This window comes from Limanda limanda, chromosome 9 (assembly GCF_963576545.1).
Source record: "Limanda limanda chromosome 9, fLimLim1.1, whole genome shotgun sequence".
In the NCBI taxonomy this organism is placed as follows: Eukaryota; Metazoa; Chordata; class Actinopteri; order Pleuronectiformes; family Pleuronectidae; genus Limanda; species Limanda limanda.
In genome coordinates, this window is record NC_083644.1 from 7,617,843 (window position 1) to 7,637,911 (window position 20,069).

General features: G+C 40.4%; 2 protein-coding genes across 2 annotated transcripts; one reads left to right on the forward strand and one right to left on the reverse strand.

Annotated features, from left to right (window-relative positions):
* Positions 1–1,304: 1,304 nt before the first annotated feature.
* itgb3bp (integrin subunit beta 3 binding protein) lies at positions 1,305–8,382 on the reverse strand. The gene is made up of 8 exons (XM_061078177.1): positions 8,316–8,382; positions 7,689–7,725; positions 7,392–7,464; positions 7,025–7,079; positions 6,023–6,101; positions 5,645–5,732; positions 5,353–5,400; positions 1,305–1,357 (listed from the first exon to the last, which is right to left on the reverse strand). The coding sequence occupies exons 1-8, from the start codon at positions 8,318–8,320 to the stop codon at positions 1,305–1,307; spliced, it is 438 nt and encodes a 145-aa protein (XP_060934160.1). The 5' UTR covers positions 8,321–8,382.
* A 480-nt stretch (positions 8,383–8,862) lies between these two features.
* Positions 8,863–19,387, forward strand: efcab7 (EF-hand calcium binding domain 7). The gene is made up of 13 exons (XM_061078524.1): positions 8,863–8,986; positions 10,197–10,408; positions 10,678–10,764; positions 11,129–11,330; positions 13,178–13,299; positions 15,816–15,957; positions 16,850–16,956; positions 17,072–17,235; positions 17,525–17,658; positions 17,762–17,910; positions 17,998–18,207; positions 18,895–19,002; positions 19,149–19,387. Exons 1-13 carry the CDS (start codon positions 8,863–8,865, stop codon positions 19,227–19,229), a joined length of 1,842 nt encoding a protein of 613 aa, XP_060934507.1. The 3' UTR covers positions 19,230–19,387.
* Positions 19,388–20,069: the final 682 nt, after the last annotated feature.

Sequence of the window (20,069 nt, forward strand, 5' to 3'; positions counted from 1 at the left end):
GATAAACCCTTGAAAGAAAAACGTGTTGGACTCCTGGTTCTTGTTATGTTGCTCAAAATGAATAAAACAAGTGTTGAAAACAAAAAGCAAAAGACTAAACTACTGAACTACTAACCTTCAACTGAAGATCTGTGTCTGGCTGTGATCACACTGCTCTGTTGAAACTGAAGGAGACAGATTCAGTTTCGCAAATGGATTCAGATGAACTTCTTTCATTTTAACCACTTGAACTCATGGTTCTCTTACTAAAGCTAAACGAGCATCTTCCATTTCCCCAGTCCTCCTTCACCAGCTTTTCTCCCAGGATGCACTCTGGCTCTCAACCTTTGAGATGATGAAGCCTCGGAACTAAACCTGTGCTAATGGGACCACGGATTAATACTCTTGAAATGACACGAGATAACTTGGTATAGATCCCAATCGGTGCTGGTGAAGATGTGGATGTGTTGTAACGGGAGTGGGAGCTGGGTATCAAACCCACCGGGGGTCCTTCATTCAACCTCCTCAAGGGGCTTGTATCAAAACATTAGTTTTGTTTATGGCTGTACCGGCTTTGTCCTTCACGTGGCCTCTAAGGGTGATAAAGTGAGAGTTACACGATCCACCTTAGGCAGAAATAGGAAATGTTGCTGTGAACACCAGCTGTTGCTTAGGTCGACTTGGGCAGCGAGAGGCCTCAGCCTTCCCAGGCGCTGCCAAATAAAGAGACTACTGTGTTGTGCAAGACAGTCCCCCCCCCCACCACCACCCACCTTTACTTTCCAAAGGTGTTAAACTGCACGGGTGGGGAGCGTTGCATAGTTTTAGCCATAAAGGGGATGAGGGTTGCCATCTGAAAGAACATTATTTGCACAGCGTTGCAGCATTGTGGTTAATGTAGAATCAACATTTGTCAGCTGCCCGGCAGAGGCTCTGGGGGGGGTTGGGGGGGAGGCGGGGGGTCTAACGTGTCAGAGGAGCCGCTCCTACCGTTTCAGACACTTCTCCCGCAAATGAGTGACGGCCTCCGACACAACCCGGCCTCACCACTGACAGCCCGGATTCCACATTCGTCTCCTGCCTTATCTCCGTGGGATCATACGCACAAGAAGTGAAGAGCAATTCCACGAGCTGTCAACAGCCAAGGTGCCTCGCTAACACAAACCCGGGGAATATGGGAGAGAGGAAAAACATGATTGTAACCCCACTGGCACCCGGTGATGTCACGCACACGCCGCAGTCACTGTCAGGATTCTCACCGAGAAGAGAGTAAACAGGAGGCAAATATTATTCATAAATGTACGGCAACTTTATTTGTGATTAATTCAACTCATAATGGACTTGAGAAACTGGTAGGAGCTGCCCTTCTTCACAGGATCTAGAGAGAAAAATGATAAAAACCCAAAGTCAAGTTTTTGAAGATATATGTAAATGTGTATATAATATCTAAATTGCATGAAAATAATCTCTAGGGCGAATTGTTTGTCTTTTAAATAAATCCCCTCATGGATGATGTATTCTAAATCTCATTCACTACGACCTACTGCTTATCATTTGCTGTATAGTATATTTTTTTGCACCCCCAAGATGAAAGGCGGTGACGTTTCGGTAAATCAGAAATCACGCCTGAGAAGAGACTGCATACTCTGCAGCCAGCGCTGTGGATCGAACACCACCTGCTCCTGTTGGACCCAAACAGCCTAATATACAACTCCCCTGTTTAATTGCCGCTGTGTGGTCAATCAGAAAGCATAAAACTCCCGGTGGGTAGGTGGCATCTGTCTGTGAGGCGTGAGAGGATTGATGTGCCGGAGCCTCGGAGCTGCCGGGGCCCGGCGGCCTGCAACCGGGCGCCACGCAGCACCATCACTTTTATGACATCTTAAGGAATCTTCTTTTTTAATACAGCCCATTACTGCTGACATACAAATCTTCCCCAACGTGGTCCCATCTATGGCCTGATCAATTTTTACACTGCTGAGCCGTCCCCTTTCCCCTCATTTTGTCATTTCAAAATTCATATTATATAGGATTGTCTTATGGGAGAAAGAGCAATAAAAATACGTTACCACCTCGACGACGTGCACGAGTCAGTGCTGGGCCGTCACTAAAAAGCTTCACCGAAAATAAAATTTGTTTCTGCAGTAAGCAGAACTGTTTAAATGTTATTTATTTTTATGTTCCTAAGAAAATATATTGTGAAGTGCAGCATTGATTTAGAACATAACCATGTCTCGATACGCGTTGAGGGGCTGAATTTATGAATCCTTTGCACAACTCCTTTAATTGAATTTTCCAAATCTCTCAGCAGACACAAATAATCAATAGCTACAGCTGAGGGAAACTTGCCTCAGAATTATTAGGGCCTTTCTTTTTCAATTTTGTAGTCATCAGCACATACAGGCGCTGTGGGTATTTGTAATGCCGCGACTATGCCCCCAAGGATTTATGCCCCGGCCCAAGCCTGATTGCTCACGAAAAGTGACTTTAGACTGCTTACTGAAACTTTTGTTAACCTTACAGGAGAGTAGACGGGAAAGAGAGAGAGGGAGGGGGGAGGCAGGAGGGAAGGAGACAAGGAGACAAGGAGGCAAAGTGTGATTGGAAGATTGAGCTTTAAGGTTTAAAATGGATTTACTCGGAGGAGACTGAGGTATCCCACAGATCCTGGACATGGGGGAAGATTGTAATAGCTACCACGGAAGGATTGTTTTAAAAATTATTGAAATTATAGTATTTTAACGATTAAAACAAACCTGTATACAATTCAATTTAAAGCATTACACATCCTGGTAGGACCAGTAGCTTATAGGAGCTATGTTCTACTGCTCTGTACAGTTTGTGCCCTTATTGAGTCAGTTTACAGTTTTGTGACTTGTCTCGTTGTGCGGCTGTTACACGATGTTTTACCATTTAACGTTATCTCATTATTGTTACTTGTTTAAAGAAGGATATGCAACAATCATGTGCTTCTGTTCTGCTGCACATTTGCCTCCAGGGTTCCCAGAGGACGAGATACAAATAGACATGTTTTTGCAACAGACAATCGAGGTTTACATTGTGGTCGTTTTGTGAAGAGCAACCCGTCACCACAAATCAGTGCGTTTGATATTATCACAATCACACGGTATCTCAACTGGTGCCAATAATCATCAGCACAGATAGATTTGGATTTTTGACATCTCCGTCTTTTTAAATGCTGTGATTTAATCGTGTGTCATATTATCACGGCTCAGTGTTTTGCTCTGTCATTCTGAATCCTGCTGCAGCCACAACACAGAACACGTTCAGAATTTTGACTATTATCTCATGTTACTACATTTTTTTGAAATATATTTATTAAATGTGTTAGTATTGTCTCCTTGGCTGTTTTATATTTTGTACATTTCTCACCTATCTTAAACACGCTCTACAAATAAATCAAATAATGATGAATTGTTATTATACCTCTGGTGTGGAGGGAAATAAATCAAACATTTACTCAGTATTTAAACTTTAGCCCTTTTCAATATGTTTCTTATCATGGCACAATACCTTATATTCGATATTCAATGATATATGTACTGTTTATTATTATATGTACATTATTGAACACGTACAACAGTACATAGTATGTTAAAAGCACCTTATTCCTATCATTCCCACTGTGTGTATATATTGATATATAATATGTTATCTCCCACTGATGATGTTAAATTCAACAACCAGCCTATACAGCATAATCCTACATCCTCAGTTTTTCCCCCCAGACTTTCTTACCCCCCTCTCAGCACATGGACCCGAAGCGTTAAGGCCAAAGCAGCAAATCTAAACAAACATTTTACACAAGAGCAGAATCACGCTTCCAGATACCATCAACATCATCTGTCTGGATTTCACGCTCTCAGCAGATATAGGCCAGAGCTCTTCGGCAGCTTTGAATAACAGTTTGTTTTCTTAAAATGTGTGTCTGCCCGCGCACAGAGGAGCGATTCTCTCCCGCAGCTATCGGCCCTGACATCATGAAGTGTGTTGTTGTAAGGAGGTTTATGCAAAACTGATACATTTCATGGATCCACCATGTGACAAAAATGTGACATTCCTGGGGTGTGGATCCACAATGCATCATGTATGTTTGGCTCCCTTACTGGAACTAATTCAAATAATTTCTAACAACCTTATCGGAAAACAAGCTTGCTTCCTGACAGTAGCCCCTATTCATTTTCCACAAGTCGCCATTGTATGATTGGATCACAAGAATTGCTCTGCTGCAGGCATAACATGTGCCTAAAATAATCAAATTAATTCTTTCCCTAGGAAATCTACTCATTGACTTGTTTGTGCAACCATAACAAAATGTTGTTTTTCTCCGAAAGTCGCGGAGCACACGATTGTTTGAGCGACTAAAACAAGCGTCCATTGATGCTGTTACTGTTAAGGAGCGAGGAAGATGCAGGAAGAAGCGAATCAAATAGTGAAGTAGTGGCGGGTGGGGATGTCCTTGGGAATCAAACGCCCTCGTGACTACGTTAGTGTTCCTTCTCATCTTTGAATCAACCAATTTTTTTTCCTTTTAGCCCTTAACAGACCTTAAGATAAGGTCACAATCACCACAATCACACATGTCTACATGAGGTGAATGGCCTCAGGCTGAGGGAGGCGAGTCACTCAGCTCTCATTACAAGCTTTTTCATGTTAAATCTGACTGAGTGTGAATAACGTTTGAAGAAAACACCTTTTGTGGCGTTTTCTGTTTTGGTGAATTGAAAGTTGCAAGTCAGCGCTGCCTGAGAAAACTGACATCACCACTGCAGTCATTCATTCAGTCTGTATTACGGGTTTATCCACCAAGGAGGTCCATGGGGACACGGTGGCTACACTAGGTGTTTTAGGTTTTCTAGAACATTACCTTATTAATCACCCATATTTTGGTGACAGCTCTCATTGAAATTAGTGACTAAAACATCTGATTTGTTTATTAAAAAGTGGAGATACCCCTATTCTGTCTTGAGTGGTGTAGCTTGGTCAGTTGACTCGAAATACAACACGGCGATAAATTATTATAAAATCCCTAAAAGCACATAGAAGTTGTGAAAAGGATAAAAATAAATGTAGATTATGTGAAAATATTAAACTGAGCTTCACTCGTCTTAAAACCGGCGGCGGCAGCTTTTATTTTTTCAATAAATCTTGAGGTATTGTTCAACCCTCAGCTCCACTAAGAATGAGGCCGTAAAGCGTCTCAGTGTGATAAAACCAAACTGACGTGGATAGGTGAGTTAATGTAGATGGTGTAAAAAGCATAATGAATGAAGCACATGAATGTTAAACAACAGATATTGTTTACTCTGTGTATTGTATTTAGTTTGTTGTATTTATTATCAGATACATTACCTTGAGTGTGATTGTTGGGGCCTTTTAAAGATGAAGCTGCTCTGGACGCTGTAAAGGCAAAAAACATCATAACATTTCTTTACGATGAGGCAACAAATTCAGAAATTAATAGAAAGTTAGTCCCGCTGATCCGATAGACAAGTGAAAACTGATTTTACTGTAAAGTGGGACTCAATCCATTTTACGTCAAGGTGAATCAGTGGGAAATAGAGGAAATACCATGAAACCTCAGTTTTGATTTGGTTTTCTCACACAATCAGGTGAAACCACGGAAGTCACTTCATGTACTCACTCAGTTCTCTGTGTCTCCTCAGCTCAGTCCTCAGGTCAACAGAAGATCCAGTGAGGGGACGTCCTTGTTCACTGCTGCCCTCTACTGGCTAACTCCAACACGGGGTTAAAGAGGAGAATAAAGAAAACCACAAAACCATCAATACACAGGAAATAGAAAGAGAATAAAAAAAGGTAGCCAGCTGTCTTGGAAATAAATGGACAAAGAAAGGAAAAATGCAGTCGTGCAAGAAGCTATTCAGAAAGGAAAAGTCATGTCAGAAGTGGATTTTCAGTGTGTGATAAAAAAAACCACCATCTCTCAATCTGGAGATATGATGGAGACAAAGAAATTTCCGCCTATTCTAAAGATTTAAGACCAAAGGAAAAAGCCTCTCACCAATATTTCCTCCAGCTCTTTCCTGGCTCTGACGAATGCATCTACGGATTGGTCCAGTTTAGATCGTAGGGAGTCCAGTCTGAGTAGAGCCAAAGAGAAAGAGAGGGAGAGAGGGGTGAAGATACAATCACACGTTCAGAAGTATCCAGATTATACAGACAGGGAATGATACTAGAATAAATGGCTGGTTGACAGTAAATAACTAATACTGGTTATTTACATAGCGGCTGTTTTGATATTTATCAGTGGTTTGAAGTATGGTAATTTGATGGGGCTCGACATATACAAAAAGGACATTCAAGATAAACACGCAAAATACCTTTATTTCAGTAGGTTTCTCTGGGTTGAAATACTGTTTATAACTAAACCATTAATTTCCTGAACTACCTTTGCTTTAAAGTAGAGATTTATTCATTCACTCATACGTTTGTTTGTGTCTTTTTGTTATTTTTGTACAACTCTGGCTCTTTTCAGTCCGGCTGTTTTGGATTCCCTCCAAATACAATTAATTTAATGTCGAGAGCGTCAATAAATTAAAACACTGCACCCAAGTGACCCTAATCTGACACGACCAAGTGAGTGTAATGAATGTACTGTAAACCGAGCCGATGTAACGTATTAGTGACAGCGCTATGAAATTAAAAACTAATGCTCGTCTTGATGGATGAGCCTGACACCAAATGTCTGCCTGGGCTAAGGAAATGGTTCTTGTGTTAAGTGACTCTTATACAACTATTTTTAGTGCTATGTAAATCACCGATAATTTGGCCAGTGATGGATCTCCATCATTTCATGTCTCCTGTCATTAAATTCTGATATGTCATTATGACCATCAGGAAAGTGTGGCAATTGCAGTACAGCAACTCAAAGGGGAGTTGACTTTAACCCTTTAACTCTGTGTTCTACTTGGACTCTGTTTAATTAAAAGTGACAAAACTCAACAGCAAATACATAAATAGCACAATATAAAATAAATGCAAAATCTGTGTCATAAATACTCACTTTTCCAATTCTGTCTGAGGGACCCCTTCTTTTTCAGAGACTTTGGTCTTACCGCCTGTTAATGAAGCACCACATCCTTAATAATGTAATTAAGAATAGACAAACTTATATACAAATTATTAACAAAACTATTAAATCCTTGTCTCTATAAATCTGAAATGCAGATCATGAACAGATGTAATTTCCAAGGAAAGACTGAGTAGCAGATTTAGTTTATTCATCTGGCAGTACATTATTGAATTTATCTCAATAAGGTAATTTCTGAAAGGAGAAAGACTATTGGAGATATAAATATTACGTCTAAATCATTGCTTATAATACACAGAATGAGGTCATCTCAATGGGATCTCGATGGGAATCCACCCACCTGCTTGAGAACTTGTGGTCGCAGGCAAGGTTTTGATGTTTCTTGTAGGCACTGGGATTTTAGAAGTTGGCTGCTGTTAAGGGACAGTGAAAAAACCAACTACGCTGAAACATACCACAATATTCAAACATTATAAACACAGACAACCTTGATGTTACATTTTAAACCTTTAAATCCTTCTTAACACAGACTGAATCGAACATGTCAACCCGTTAAATCATTCTTTTAATAAGAAATGAGAGTGAGGGGTGATTGACACCTCAATATATCAGAACACCTGAAAGACTGTTTACTTACATTCTGGGTGGTGCCCGTGGGCAGAGGTTTACTCACACTGTTGGGAAAAATTATAGATTTAATATATTTAATAAGGGAACTAGTACTGGTTATCTGAATATCCAATAGACAACAATGCAGTGACCCAAACTAATTATTTAATGCATCATAAAAATACAACATCAACACTTTGTAGAGAAAGGTCCGTCCCACTTGTCCCAGTTTGAATACCTCATGTATTATAACATATTTCCCACCTCAGTTTAAAGGCATAAAAGCCAAATATAGCAATTTCACTTGGAATATTACAACAAACGCAGTATTAAGCCCATGTGAAAATAAAACAACCTTCATTAAGTTAGATAATAACTTGCAGAAATGAGGATAGACCTTTTTGAAAGAAGCCAGTTTTATACAAAACAATTAAAACAATGACATTATTTAAAGTTATGTTGAATGAATTGATGCGATGTGTAAAACCTGTGTTTACATTCATGGCAGCAGTGAAAACATCTGTAATGTTTGAGTATTTCTGAAGTAAACTGGAGTTAAAATCTCCTTCAGAGCGACACATTTTGAATAAGACATTAATATTATATCATAGTTATAGTATAACTTTAGATTTAAAGGATACAGTAAAGTACTCACGGCATTTTCCAGCTTCAGTTCGTCTCAGTAAAACGTTTGTCACAAATATACAAGTGATGGAACTGGCGCCTTTGCGTCAGTCAAATGGTTCGTGTGAAACATGAGCGGTCACATATATGGTTCCAGCTTCCCCTGTTTTTTATATCTACTGCTCAAAGTATTTTTAAAATTAAATACAAACTCTTATTGGATAGTTTTTGCTGATATGGAGTGTAAAGAATAATTCAAAACAATCACATTATGTGTAATTAGCAACGAGAACTGTGAGTGTTTGTTTCTTTAGGGACGTATTTTCATGAACACCTGACTTTTTTTGTTTACGTAGCAACAGGCAGCGCATAGCAACGGTGCAGGACGGATGTCTCTGCTGACGCGAGTTTCATCCAGTTCAATGAATCCTGCTTGTTCTTGGGTCCATATACACGTTAGATAATTAAGATTAAATCCCATTTAGCTCCAGTAACATCGTTTGATATCCAGGTAGCTAGGAAGCTAGCTAGGGAGCTAAGGAGCTAGCTACCGGAGCTACATCCCAGTCCTCCCAGTGATGTCTGTCCAGGAGTCCCACCGTGACGAAGAGGAGGATTTCTACACCCAGTGCAGAGCCTCGTACCTCGCTGTGTTCAAGTCCAGTTTGTCGAACATCACGTCGAAGCAGCAGCTGTGTCGCGGTAAGCTAACGTTAGCTAGCTGGTAGCTTTTTAAAAGGACCAGTACAGCTTGTACTGTTTTCACTGGGTGTGTGACGTGGGCACAGGGGACAAGCTGCAGAGTTGATGTCAGATAACAACGTGGACACCAGCAGTCCCTGGGACATCAGTGGGATGTGACCCATTAAAACAAACTGGGTCTGATTTATATTTAGCTTCTCCTGTTGTTTGTTTATGAGCCTTTCTTTGTGTTCTCCTTCCCAGACCTTGGCTGTGTATTGACATCACTTTCCAGTTATTTGAAGGAGGAAAGTTTTTAATTTTTAGATTTGTGTGGTTTCACTCTTTCAACTCGTAGCCCCCCACGCTGACCTGCTGATCCATCGTCACTACAAACACATGACGTGCTGCTCAAGTTGAATCGGGTTCAATGAGCCTGTTGTAGTGATCCCAGTTATTAAAAATACCACGAAATGTATGAATGAAATTTGGGGAAATGTGCATTAAAAGAAACTCAGAATATTTCTGCGCCACAGACTTTAGACAATAAGTATAAAATCAGTTCTAGGTTTGTCAGTGACGTCCAGAGGTGTCAAGTAAGGAAGTACAAATACTTTGTTACCTTACTTAAGTAAAGGGTAGAATAATGTTATTTTTATTTTAATATAACATTATAGTCGTTATGGCCTTTAGAAAAATGTTTTTTTTTGGAGGAGGTGGGGTAGGGCACTATATGCCCCTGAGACGAGGTTTAAGAGTTTGCCCTTAATGGAAAAAGATGTCCCCTTACCTTACGGGATTATTAAGTATCTATCTATCTATCTATCTATCTATCTATCTATCTATCTATCTATCTATCTATCTATCTATCTATCTATCTATCTATCTATCTATCTATCTATCTATCTTTTACTTTTATACTTTAAGTAGTTTTGTAAACCACTACTTTTACACTTTTACTTAATTAAAAAGCTTGAGTTGATACTTCAACTTCTACAGAAGTATTTTTAAACCCTAGTATCTATACTTCTACTTGAGTAATGAATGTGAATACTTTTGAAACCTCTGGTGACGTCCCTCTATAAAATGCATAAAGCTTCAGTAAAGAGATGATGGAGAATATACGTGACACTACAAAACACAAAGGCCTATCAGAAAATAAACATACTGTTGTTTATCTGCCTGTTTTACTTCTATAGTCTAAAGTTTTTCCCCCATTTCTCACATGTAGTTCTCCAGCAAGCAGGAAGAAATCCATCCCTGGCCACTCTCAGTAAATACTGGAGCCCAAGAACGTCCAATCTGAACTTTGATGACTTCTGTGAGATTCTCAAGTGTGAGAAGAAGACGGAGGAAGCGGAGCTGATGACAGCGTTCCAGAAGATGGATATTAACGGCGATGGCTTCATCACACACAGCGAACTGGAAATGGCCCTGACCACTGTGAGTAGATGAAAACATATCGTATGAGAGAGACCTGCAACACATTGTCTCCTCTATTGTTTTAAATGAACGTTGCAGTTTTGGCTTCTGTTAAATTGACTGATGTTGTGCAATCAGCCAACTGAGCGACCCATTAATGTTTCATTACAGACTGAGTAAACATAAAATGATTAAAATCACAGTTACTGGCTCAAGCTCAAACAGAATAGAATCGTTTTTTTACTGTGGTGTTTTCTCTACTGAAGTAAAAAATGTGTTTTATCTTTCAGAGTGGGGAAAAGATGACGCCCGAGGAGGTGAATACCATTTTCACATTAGCTGACATCAACAAGGACGGCAAACTAAACTATGCAGAAGTAAGTTTGGACGATGAAACGTGTTCTCTAAATATATTGTCAGCTGGAAGTTATTTAAACTGATACACTGGTTGATCAACTAAAGATCAATTAAAAGAGCAAAATTATACCATCATTAGCAATGTAATTGAATTTTCAGCTCCTGACGTTATTGTCAGGACTGGTTTATTCATTCAAAGTTGTATTCTTTAAAGTTGAATTGATTCGCACACAGAAAACGTTATATTGTTCAAAAGAAAACAGTAGTGTATCCCTCCCCTGATTTGTCTTTATTCAGTGTCATATTCTCACCTCTACTTGTGACACCACCTCCAAGCTGTGCTCATGCATCATGTCTTGACTCGTGGTTTCCCGTTGCCGTCAGTTCTGCAGACTGCTGGTGTCGACAGTGGAACAGTGTCAGGTGGCAGCTTTGGAGCGGCTGGAGGCGGATGCTAAGCTGAAGATACAGAACTTTGGCAGTCAGTCATACAGTCCTGCAAAGAGCGCCGTGTCATCAGCAGCCTCCTCAGCAGCAGCAGCTCAGCCTCAACCTCCAGAAACACCAGACGTGACACTCAGAAAAGGTACAAATCTGAGGCTTTCCAGAAGATTTGTGTATGTTTTTATGCTATTAAAACATGCTGCTGTGCTCTGACATCATTACATTATCATTTGAACCCAGAGCTACATGTCGCAGCATTCACCTGTCACAGATATACACTAGATATACTCCACACTTTTCAAAGATGCACACCGGTCGCCCCAATACACCTCACAGATTAGTTTGGCTGAATAAATAACAGCTCTGTTATCGATTGATTTTTCCCTCCCCCTATGACAAATGGCCTCATTAAGACAGACAATACATCACAATAACTCCACAACTATAACAGTTTTCCTGGAGGGAGGAGACTGTGAAGCGTTGTGATTATGGCCGATCGTTGCCGCCATTAAGAAACTGGCAAAATCTCTGTCTACACCGATGAAAAATGATTCCTTTCAGATCTGCATTTGGAGGAAAAGGATGTGTTTTTGTCGCTAAAACAAGCAAAGACTTGTTTCAGGTCCAGCTGCAGCCTTCTGCTCCCACAGACAACACACAGGCAGGTTTTTCTGTAGAAGACGGCACCTTCAGCCGTGTGAAGACGAGTGTAAAAAATCTACTTTCTTACACTTTAACAGCAGCATTGTGAGGAGAGAGAGGCCCGGAGATCCTGGATGAGCGATCCAGGGACAGGCCCACAGTGGGAAGATAGATGGGGTTGATTTAAGTGGTCAGTCCATGTTCATGCTATTGATCTGGAGGATCCACCACTTCTCACTGGGGAGATGATGAGGGATTAGATGCTGGTAGAGAGGAGGGCCCCGTCGACCACCGCTGCAAAAACAAATGAGCTCCCACATACTAGTCAGGATTATCACATTATTGTGCCTCTCCCAGGTATTGATTTATACCTCTTACATTTTAACAAGGCTCTGACGCCAGGAGCTACGTGATCGCACATGTTGAACGGTTTTTTCTTGTTGCTCAAAAACAGTTTTGACTGCATTTGTCAGTATAAACCAGTATTTCCCTGAGTGCTACACTATAACTGTATTTGACAGGGGTGATTCCGGCTGGTTCTTCGCAAAGCATTGATGACATTAAATTATTTATTGGGTGTTTTGTGTGTAGCAGACAAATTGATGAACTGCCGTGGTGTTTTCTGATAATTGGTTTATTTAGTTCAGTTCTTGTAGTTTTCCAGCACCAGGGAACCACAAACAACTCTCACATTCAATAGAAGCTCACAGTGCAGCTGTTGTTCGGCCACGTTCCAGTGCATCTTCGTCCATATTCACAAACAAGCTACGATTGGCTCCTCCAGATTAAAATACTCCCATCAATACAAAATAGATCCGCGACGAATACCATGACAGTGGGTCTATTTATTCTCTGCCACGGTAATTTGCTTGTAAGCCCATCACATTACTTCGCATCTTGATTTCCCCGGCTTGGAAACAATCAGAGCCCTCATTAGTGAATTGATATTTTCTGGCTTCAATTAGTGTTCGAGATAAAAAAAGTTGTGCGAGGTAATGGATTTGAGAGGGTCCTGTTATGCTATTTGTGATTTAATATGCCTCCATCATTAATGGAAATGGGGCTGAACTTGAGATTCACACGTTTGTAGAACCCAAATGCAAAGAAGCCCATCTTCATGTGAACTTGGGAATGCACTTCTGGGAAGGCAGAGTGCATTCTGGGCCTCATCTCTCTTTTCAAAGTGTGTTTAATATGTGGAGATGGGAGTACTGTGCTTAATCTTATAATGAGCAACGTTTTTTATTAGTAATAATTTTGTCATTTATAAAAAAAATCTATATTGAGTATATTTGTCCGTGTAATTTCTCACCTTTCCATCCTATATGTGTTTTGGTTTTTCTTCAGACAGCCGATCGTCCTCTCGTCCTTCCTCCGCTCGCAGCCGCCGGTCGTCTCTGGCGAACTCGATCAATATGAGCTCCAGCAGCTCCAGGTCCGGCAAAGTACAGGAGCCTGCAGGCTTACAGGTAAACTACAGGCGTCACATATGGTACGGTCATAATGATTTAGTTTTGGAGACTTTTACATTATCGCCATGGAGGATTCTGCAAAAAAATATTTCCATGACCTTTTGTGGGGTTTGGGGTTATGACTAAAGGAAACACTGATTATATTTTGGAGGGGATCTGGAGAAAGAAGCAGATCCAGGATTCATCTCTTTAACTTCTCTTTTCTATCTTCTTTTTAACTTTTGTTTGCTTTTGATTTAGCCTTGGCTGAGGTATGCACAAGAGCCCTTCTACTTTCAATACCCAACCAGATGTAGAGGTATTAGCCACTTTAAAGTCTGTTAAATATCTAATTTAAAAACTGCATTTTTATCTATATAATAGTAATTCCCTACTAAAATTTTGCCACTGCCACTATGTTGCAATGCCCATCCCTATATGTACATATAGTACAAATTTGATGCTCAACAAGTAACTGATATATATAAAACAGTCACAACAAGAACAACAACACAATAAGAATACCACAAAACTGAATGACAAGCATCACAGTTTTTATGAATTATGATAGTTAGCTCTAAATTTCGTTCATGATCCATTAGTCAAATCACAATTGACAACATAAAACTATGTTAAAGATTTATCACTTACTCAACCAAAGTTTATAATTGTCATTTGAATACAGAAAATCAATTTTGACACTGAAACTTAAATTAATGAATGTTATTCAAAAAAGAAAATGTCACATTATTAATAATTTATAGCGTCAATAACAAACCCATGTGAGATGCCCCATGATAACGAAGCCCCTCTAGGGGGCGGATCTCCCCAGTATCACTGTCACACACTATTTTTGACGGGCGCATTTAGCCCCGGGTCAGTAGATACACACCGTATTGATCCATCGCTCTTTGTTTTCACTCTTTTTGGATTAACCTGGCCTGGTTTGCTTTACAGCAGAGGAAAAAAAAGTTAATAAATAAAAAAATATCACAGCCTCCTTCATCTCTGAGGTCCACACAAGGCGTTGAGATTGGAAAGGGCCAGACATCGCCAAGGTAGAAGAATGTGAGTCCAGAGATTACCTCTGAGGGAAGTTCAGCTCTATATTGGCTGCTACACTGCCACAGGCTGATAATTGGAAGGTGGTGGGTGGAGGGCAGGTTGTGTTTTTCTAGTGGTGTAAGTGTGTATTTGCGTGTGGGATTCAGATATGCACAGAAAGGATTCATCTGACTTCCTCAGTCTTTATGTAAAGGTTAAAATTATAAAATGTAGCAGATTAAGTGTGTGTTTGTGTGTTTGTGTGTTTGAGTGTTTGTGTGCGTGTGTGTGTGTGTGTGTGTCTGGCGTCCTGCGACCCTCCGCTTGGCCGTAACTCAGACCTTTGGCCCGAGCAGGTGACAGCAGCTGTATTAGTCTGCAGGCCGACCCTCTCTCTGTGGAGGCATTCATTCTGATGTCTTTAAGCAGGAGACAGGTGCCCATGGCAATTTCCCTCATTTAATATTGTCTGGACAAACCACTGAAGTGTTATGATTTGATCTTTTATGCCTCTCACAGCCCAAGATAAATACAACGAGAAAATAGCTTTCCTCCGCAGGAGTGACACTCGCCGTCTTTATGGTACTTTTCTTTGTTTAACTTGGTGATTTATTTGTCCACTAAAAGGATATATGGCCTATTCCAGACTCGCCCGACCCTCAATGTCCTCTTACCGTGTGTCCACACCAACTGTGTTTTCATTTAATGGGTCCCCGATGAACGGAAGGAAAACTTGCCTTGTTTTGATGTTCCTGTTCAATTTGAAATTATTATGTCGTTTCAGTTGTGCTGCCAGACAAAGGAACAACAGGATTTCAAAATGAGAGAAATATTAGGATTCATAAATATCGCCAAAGTAGCCTCCTGATGGTTTTGAATGAGCCCTGGCCCAAGATTGAAAGGGCTGTATTTATCAAAGTTAAATGGACTCCTACTCGTCGTATCAGGAACTAGAGGGAGATTTAGTAGAAAGCCAGTGTAGCACTTCTGCCCTCCTCTGGACCAGCAGGAGAATAACAAGTGTTTACACGCTGCTGCGCCCAGACACAAGCTGTGGAGTAATGAATGTGCCCCCCTGAAGGTTGGAGTGGTAATTATCACAACGGCAGTTTCTTTTAATCAAGTGAGCAACCTCACTGCTGTGATTGACTGCTTAATTCCCTCTGTCATGCCAAAATATACTTCCCCAGTCACAAGATCAATCCCCCTTTTAATAGGAACTGCAAATTAGTTTTGGTTTCTGTTGAATGAATAAATGCATTTTGTTGTCAAGTAGCAAAACTGTTTGTTGGGATTGTGTCAGGATTTTAACGGCGGCCACACATCATCAAATATATGAGGATATACAAAACGTGAAAAACGATATTCTTTATTTCTCTGTTTAGGAGATGATATTTTTTTCGGCTCTATTAGCCAACACCATGGGAATGAAAGTTTGTGTGAATATTGCAAGTCGGCTGGTGAAGAACAGATGTTGTCTATCGTTGCAGGAGTGGCACCACAGTCACATGAAAGGATGTTTCTTCTTGGAGGACGATGGGAGTGTCGGCTCTCTGCAGTACCAGGTCCACATCCCGCAGACAGCCAACGTCTACCTGACCGTCCAGCCGCAAAGCCTCAGCCACAGACCGGGTAAAAACGGCAAAACTACAGCTGCCATAGGGACGTTATATTTCTGCTTGATAGAATAGCACCTCTGGAATTGTGGGAATTCAGTAGTTTGCTCCTCGGTTATTCAGGATCCATATAGAAGCATGCTGCATCGTTTCAGCAGCGTTCAGGCTAGTTACAATTTTAAATAGGCTTCATGTGACACCCAGACATAAATAACGTGTTGGCCCCTGTAATTATAAGATTATGAATCATAAACAACAAGAAAAAGACCACACAGAAGCCTGGCGTTGTTTATTGGCCCCTGCAGGGTGTTTCTACATCGTGTGGTGGCAGATCGGGTTCTGTAGGAAACGTGCTAGATTGTGTTCCAGCCGAGTGGGCGATATTTTATGACGAACATTAAGAAGAAAGGTGTTGTTCAGTTTATTGGAACGTGCGGTGGAAGATACTGAACTGATGTCAGCGGTAGAAAGTTAATTTTCCTGTATATGTTGTTGAAAACACTACTCAATATGTTTGTAAAGACAGGAGAAAACATGTGTTAACAATTGTGTATTTAAATCCAAGCATCACGTTTTAGCTTCTCAGTTAATATATCATATATTTTTTATATGGTAGTTTTCATTGAATGTGTATTTTGATTGTTGTTTAATCAGGTTAACTTGGATATAAAACAACAGAAGTTTATGGACAAACCACAAACAGATAGTATACTTATAATAGTGTTTATAATAAGCCACAGTAGCATGTTCAATAATAACATATGCAAATATTTATTTGTTTGTTTTATTCATCCTCTCCATTTTTGGAAAGGTTTTGTCATAACCCACAAAAAAACACTCTTATAAGACGACTACTTGATCAAAGTCTTATTTAATTACATATTCCTGTTTATCATGTTTCTTCTCAGACAAGTCTCCTCCCTGGATGACGGTGGATACGGCTCTTTTCATTATGACGGCTGGTGAAGCCAAAGAAGAATCTGTCGTGCATTTCACTGAGTCAAGAGACAAAGAGGTATATTATATTTGTGTTGAGAGATGAACATTTACTCTATCTCTTTATATTCACTGTTACATGTATCTGCACTGTTGTGTTTTATTTTCCTGATCCACTCTTGTTGTTCCTGCAGAAGTACATTTGGAAAGGAGAGCTGAACACTGGGACCTACTTCCTGCTTCCCTTCACCAGCGGCTGCAGACTTAAGAAAAGGAGCAAAAATGATCTTCCTGACAAACCTGTGGAGCTCGTCTACAGGACCGACTCTGGAGAACTAGACCTCACCAGGGAGCTCAGGTTTGTAGTTTGGATATATTCTAAAAGGTTCCACTTTAATCTAGAAATTTGTGGTTTATTCTGGAACATTTAGGCTTTTTCTCATGCATGATCCTATTCTCTACTGTACATATGAAATACAACTAATTTTGAACATAGACTTGATTAGAAAAATGGCGTAAAATATGTGGTTATTGTTGTGAATACTGGCTGAATGCCTTCGATGCCTTGCTTGCTTTCTTCCTTGCTACTGCAACGGCGAGAAGGTCCCTGCATGAAATGTCTCGGTGTCGCTCCCTTTGTGCCACAGGGAGGCGCTGTCTGAAATCTTTGAGGTCATAGACTTGGATGGAAACGGTCTCCTCAGTCTGGAAGAATACAATTTCTTTGAGCTCAGGACCAGTGGAGAGAAGTGTGACAAGGAGGCCTGGGCAGTCTGCAAAGGTAATTATCATGTAAATACATAGAGAAACATCATGTAAAGGCAAAATCAGTCAACCAATGATTAATATTAATATTACAACATGTTGTTTTTGGGGCGGGCCAGAAAACTTTGATATGAGAAGCAATCAACTGACCAAGCAGGGCTTCATGGAGCTGAACCTGATGGAGGCCACAGAGAAGGATGGAGACCCTGCGGACCTGTGGGTCATCCTGGAAGCCATGGGCTACAACCGCATGCTGGAGCTAGTAGAGGTCAGTCTGATTTCACTCTACACAACCATACAACAACCTTATCCTACCAACAAACTGAATGATCTCCTCGTTCTCCCTCTCCGTCAGGCTTGTCCATTCCAGATAGATGTACACTGTGAAGACACGCCGCTGTCTCTCCAGCCTCTCAGTATGGACACAGGGCCCAAGCTCCTGAACCAGGCCATCCAGAAGTCCATCATAGCCAGGACAGGGGCCAAAGCACTGAGGGGACTAGATAATGTTTTCATCTACACCTACCGAGGAGAACACAGGATCTCCTCACTCATAGCTAACAAGGTCAGCAGCCATCTGTGTGTATCTGACTCTGAGTTTGATCTGAAGGTGGTGATGTGAAGGTTCTCACACAGTTTAGCAATACTGGAAATTGATTTTCAGTTCCACCATGATTGTACAGCTGCAGTGCATCTTCATGGCCAGTAGAGGGATAATAGTCCAACTTTTATTGTGATAGAATTTATTGATTATTTACTTTGGTATTGATCAGGACAGGACACAAAGCATCAGGGTGATTATACTTCTCCAGGAAATGCTAGCTCGCACATTCTGTCTTATTACAGTCCTCTGCTGTAAGTGTGTGGTTCGCTGGAGACCATTCAACCCTATTTGTAATTGATATGCAGTGGTGGTATCTGTTCTCATAGCAACAGGAGCTACTCTAAGAGAATGACCCTGTGATACAATAGAACCTCTTACCAGGGAAAAGTTAACCTGGTTATCATGAGAGAGTCATTATTAGTTTTATTTTGTATTAACGCATTGTCTTTCGATTCAACTACACAAACTCTACTGCTTTAAAGAGCGCTTGTCATAGCTGTACTTAGAATTAGCACAAGGGCCACTACCTTGTTGTTGTGTGTTTTTCCACCATAGCTCCTCATTTATTTACCTTTCTTCTATATTTTTTAAATGGTTTCTTTATATTCTCTGATCTCAAGAATGAAAGTTAAACCCTTTGTGTTGCAGACCAACCAGAAAGTGACGGTGCACATAAACAACGAGCAGAACAGGAACTGCAGCAGCAGCAGAGGCATGAGTGTGTTCGCTGTGGAGGTGCCGGCCCGGACCAAGATGGTACCAAGTTTTTCCTTTTGCACTTTCAAAGTCTGAGAAATGTCTTTAAAAATACTTTAAGAAATATAAATATGACGGTAGAAGGGGGTTAAATAATTAAATGGTGTTCTAGATGTTAATACAAACATGTGTTTCCTGTCTTCTAGGTTTGCCAACACATTCTACCTATCAGCGACAAACAGGACTGGACCTATAATTGTGTGGAGACGATATTAACCTGCTCATGAAGATGTGCTGCTATGAAAGATTTAATGCTCTTAGTGCCACTGCTACAGAAAAGGGATGGACCAAAAACCATTAATGAACCAGTGCTTTTAAATATATGATTCATAGATTGTTCTTTATGACTGCTGCTTGTGTGCCTTTGTTATGTGTGACATATTGTGTTAATGTTAAGAATTTCAAAATTCCCTTAAAATAGATTAACATTAAAGACCAAAGGTTAAAATGTCCACATGGCTCTTTTATTCATGATTTAGCATTTAAAAAATAAATGATCTTGTCATGACAAACTAAAAATAATAAACTCAAACACAGAAAATCTGGGATCTGGATCTCAGCTCTCTTTCAAATCACAACAAAGTTTTCTGACAACATTAGAAAAGAGAGAATTAAACATAGATACAGTTGATGTTATTAACTAAGATGACGGCAAATTGTGAGGAGGAGCCTAAAGCTGGTCATAACATGAAGGTAACACAGCTTCACTTTGAAATTAGATGTAGAAGGTTTGTACACTAAGTCTGTGTTACTCTGTAGATATCAGCCACCACCGTCCCTGCTCTTTATACAGTTTGGGGCTGTGAGGATTTAGTGTTGGCCATGAAATGCATTCCTCTGTATTGCAGTCAGGTCTAAACTTTATTCGCCCTTGGCCTTTGCAGCTGAGAGCAGTCTTGACCTCCTATTTATATCCCGCTGGTCATTATTTGCCCTTTGACTTTCTCTGCTGAAACAGTAGAGCCGGTGAACTAAATGTCACATGACACGTGAGAGGAACAGTATTTAATGTCCTGAGCCCCTGTCTGCTTTTCCTTTCCCAGCACAGAGGTTTAGTGACGCTCGAC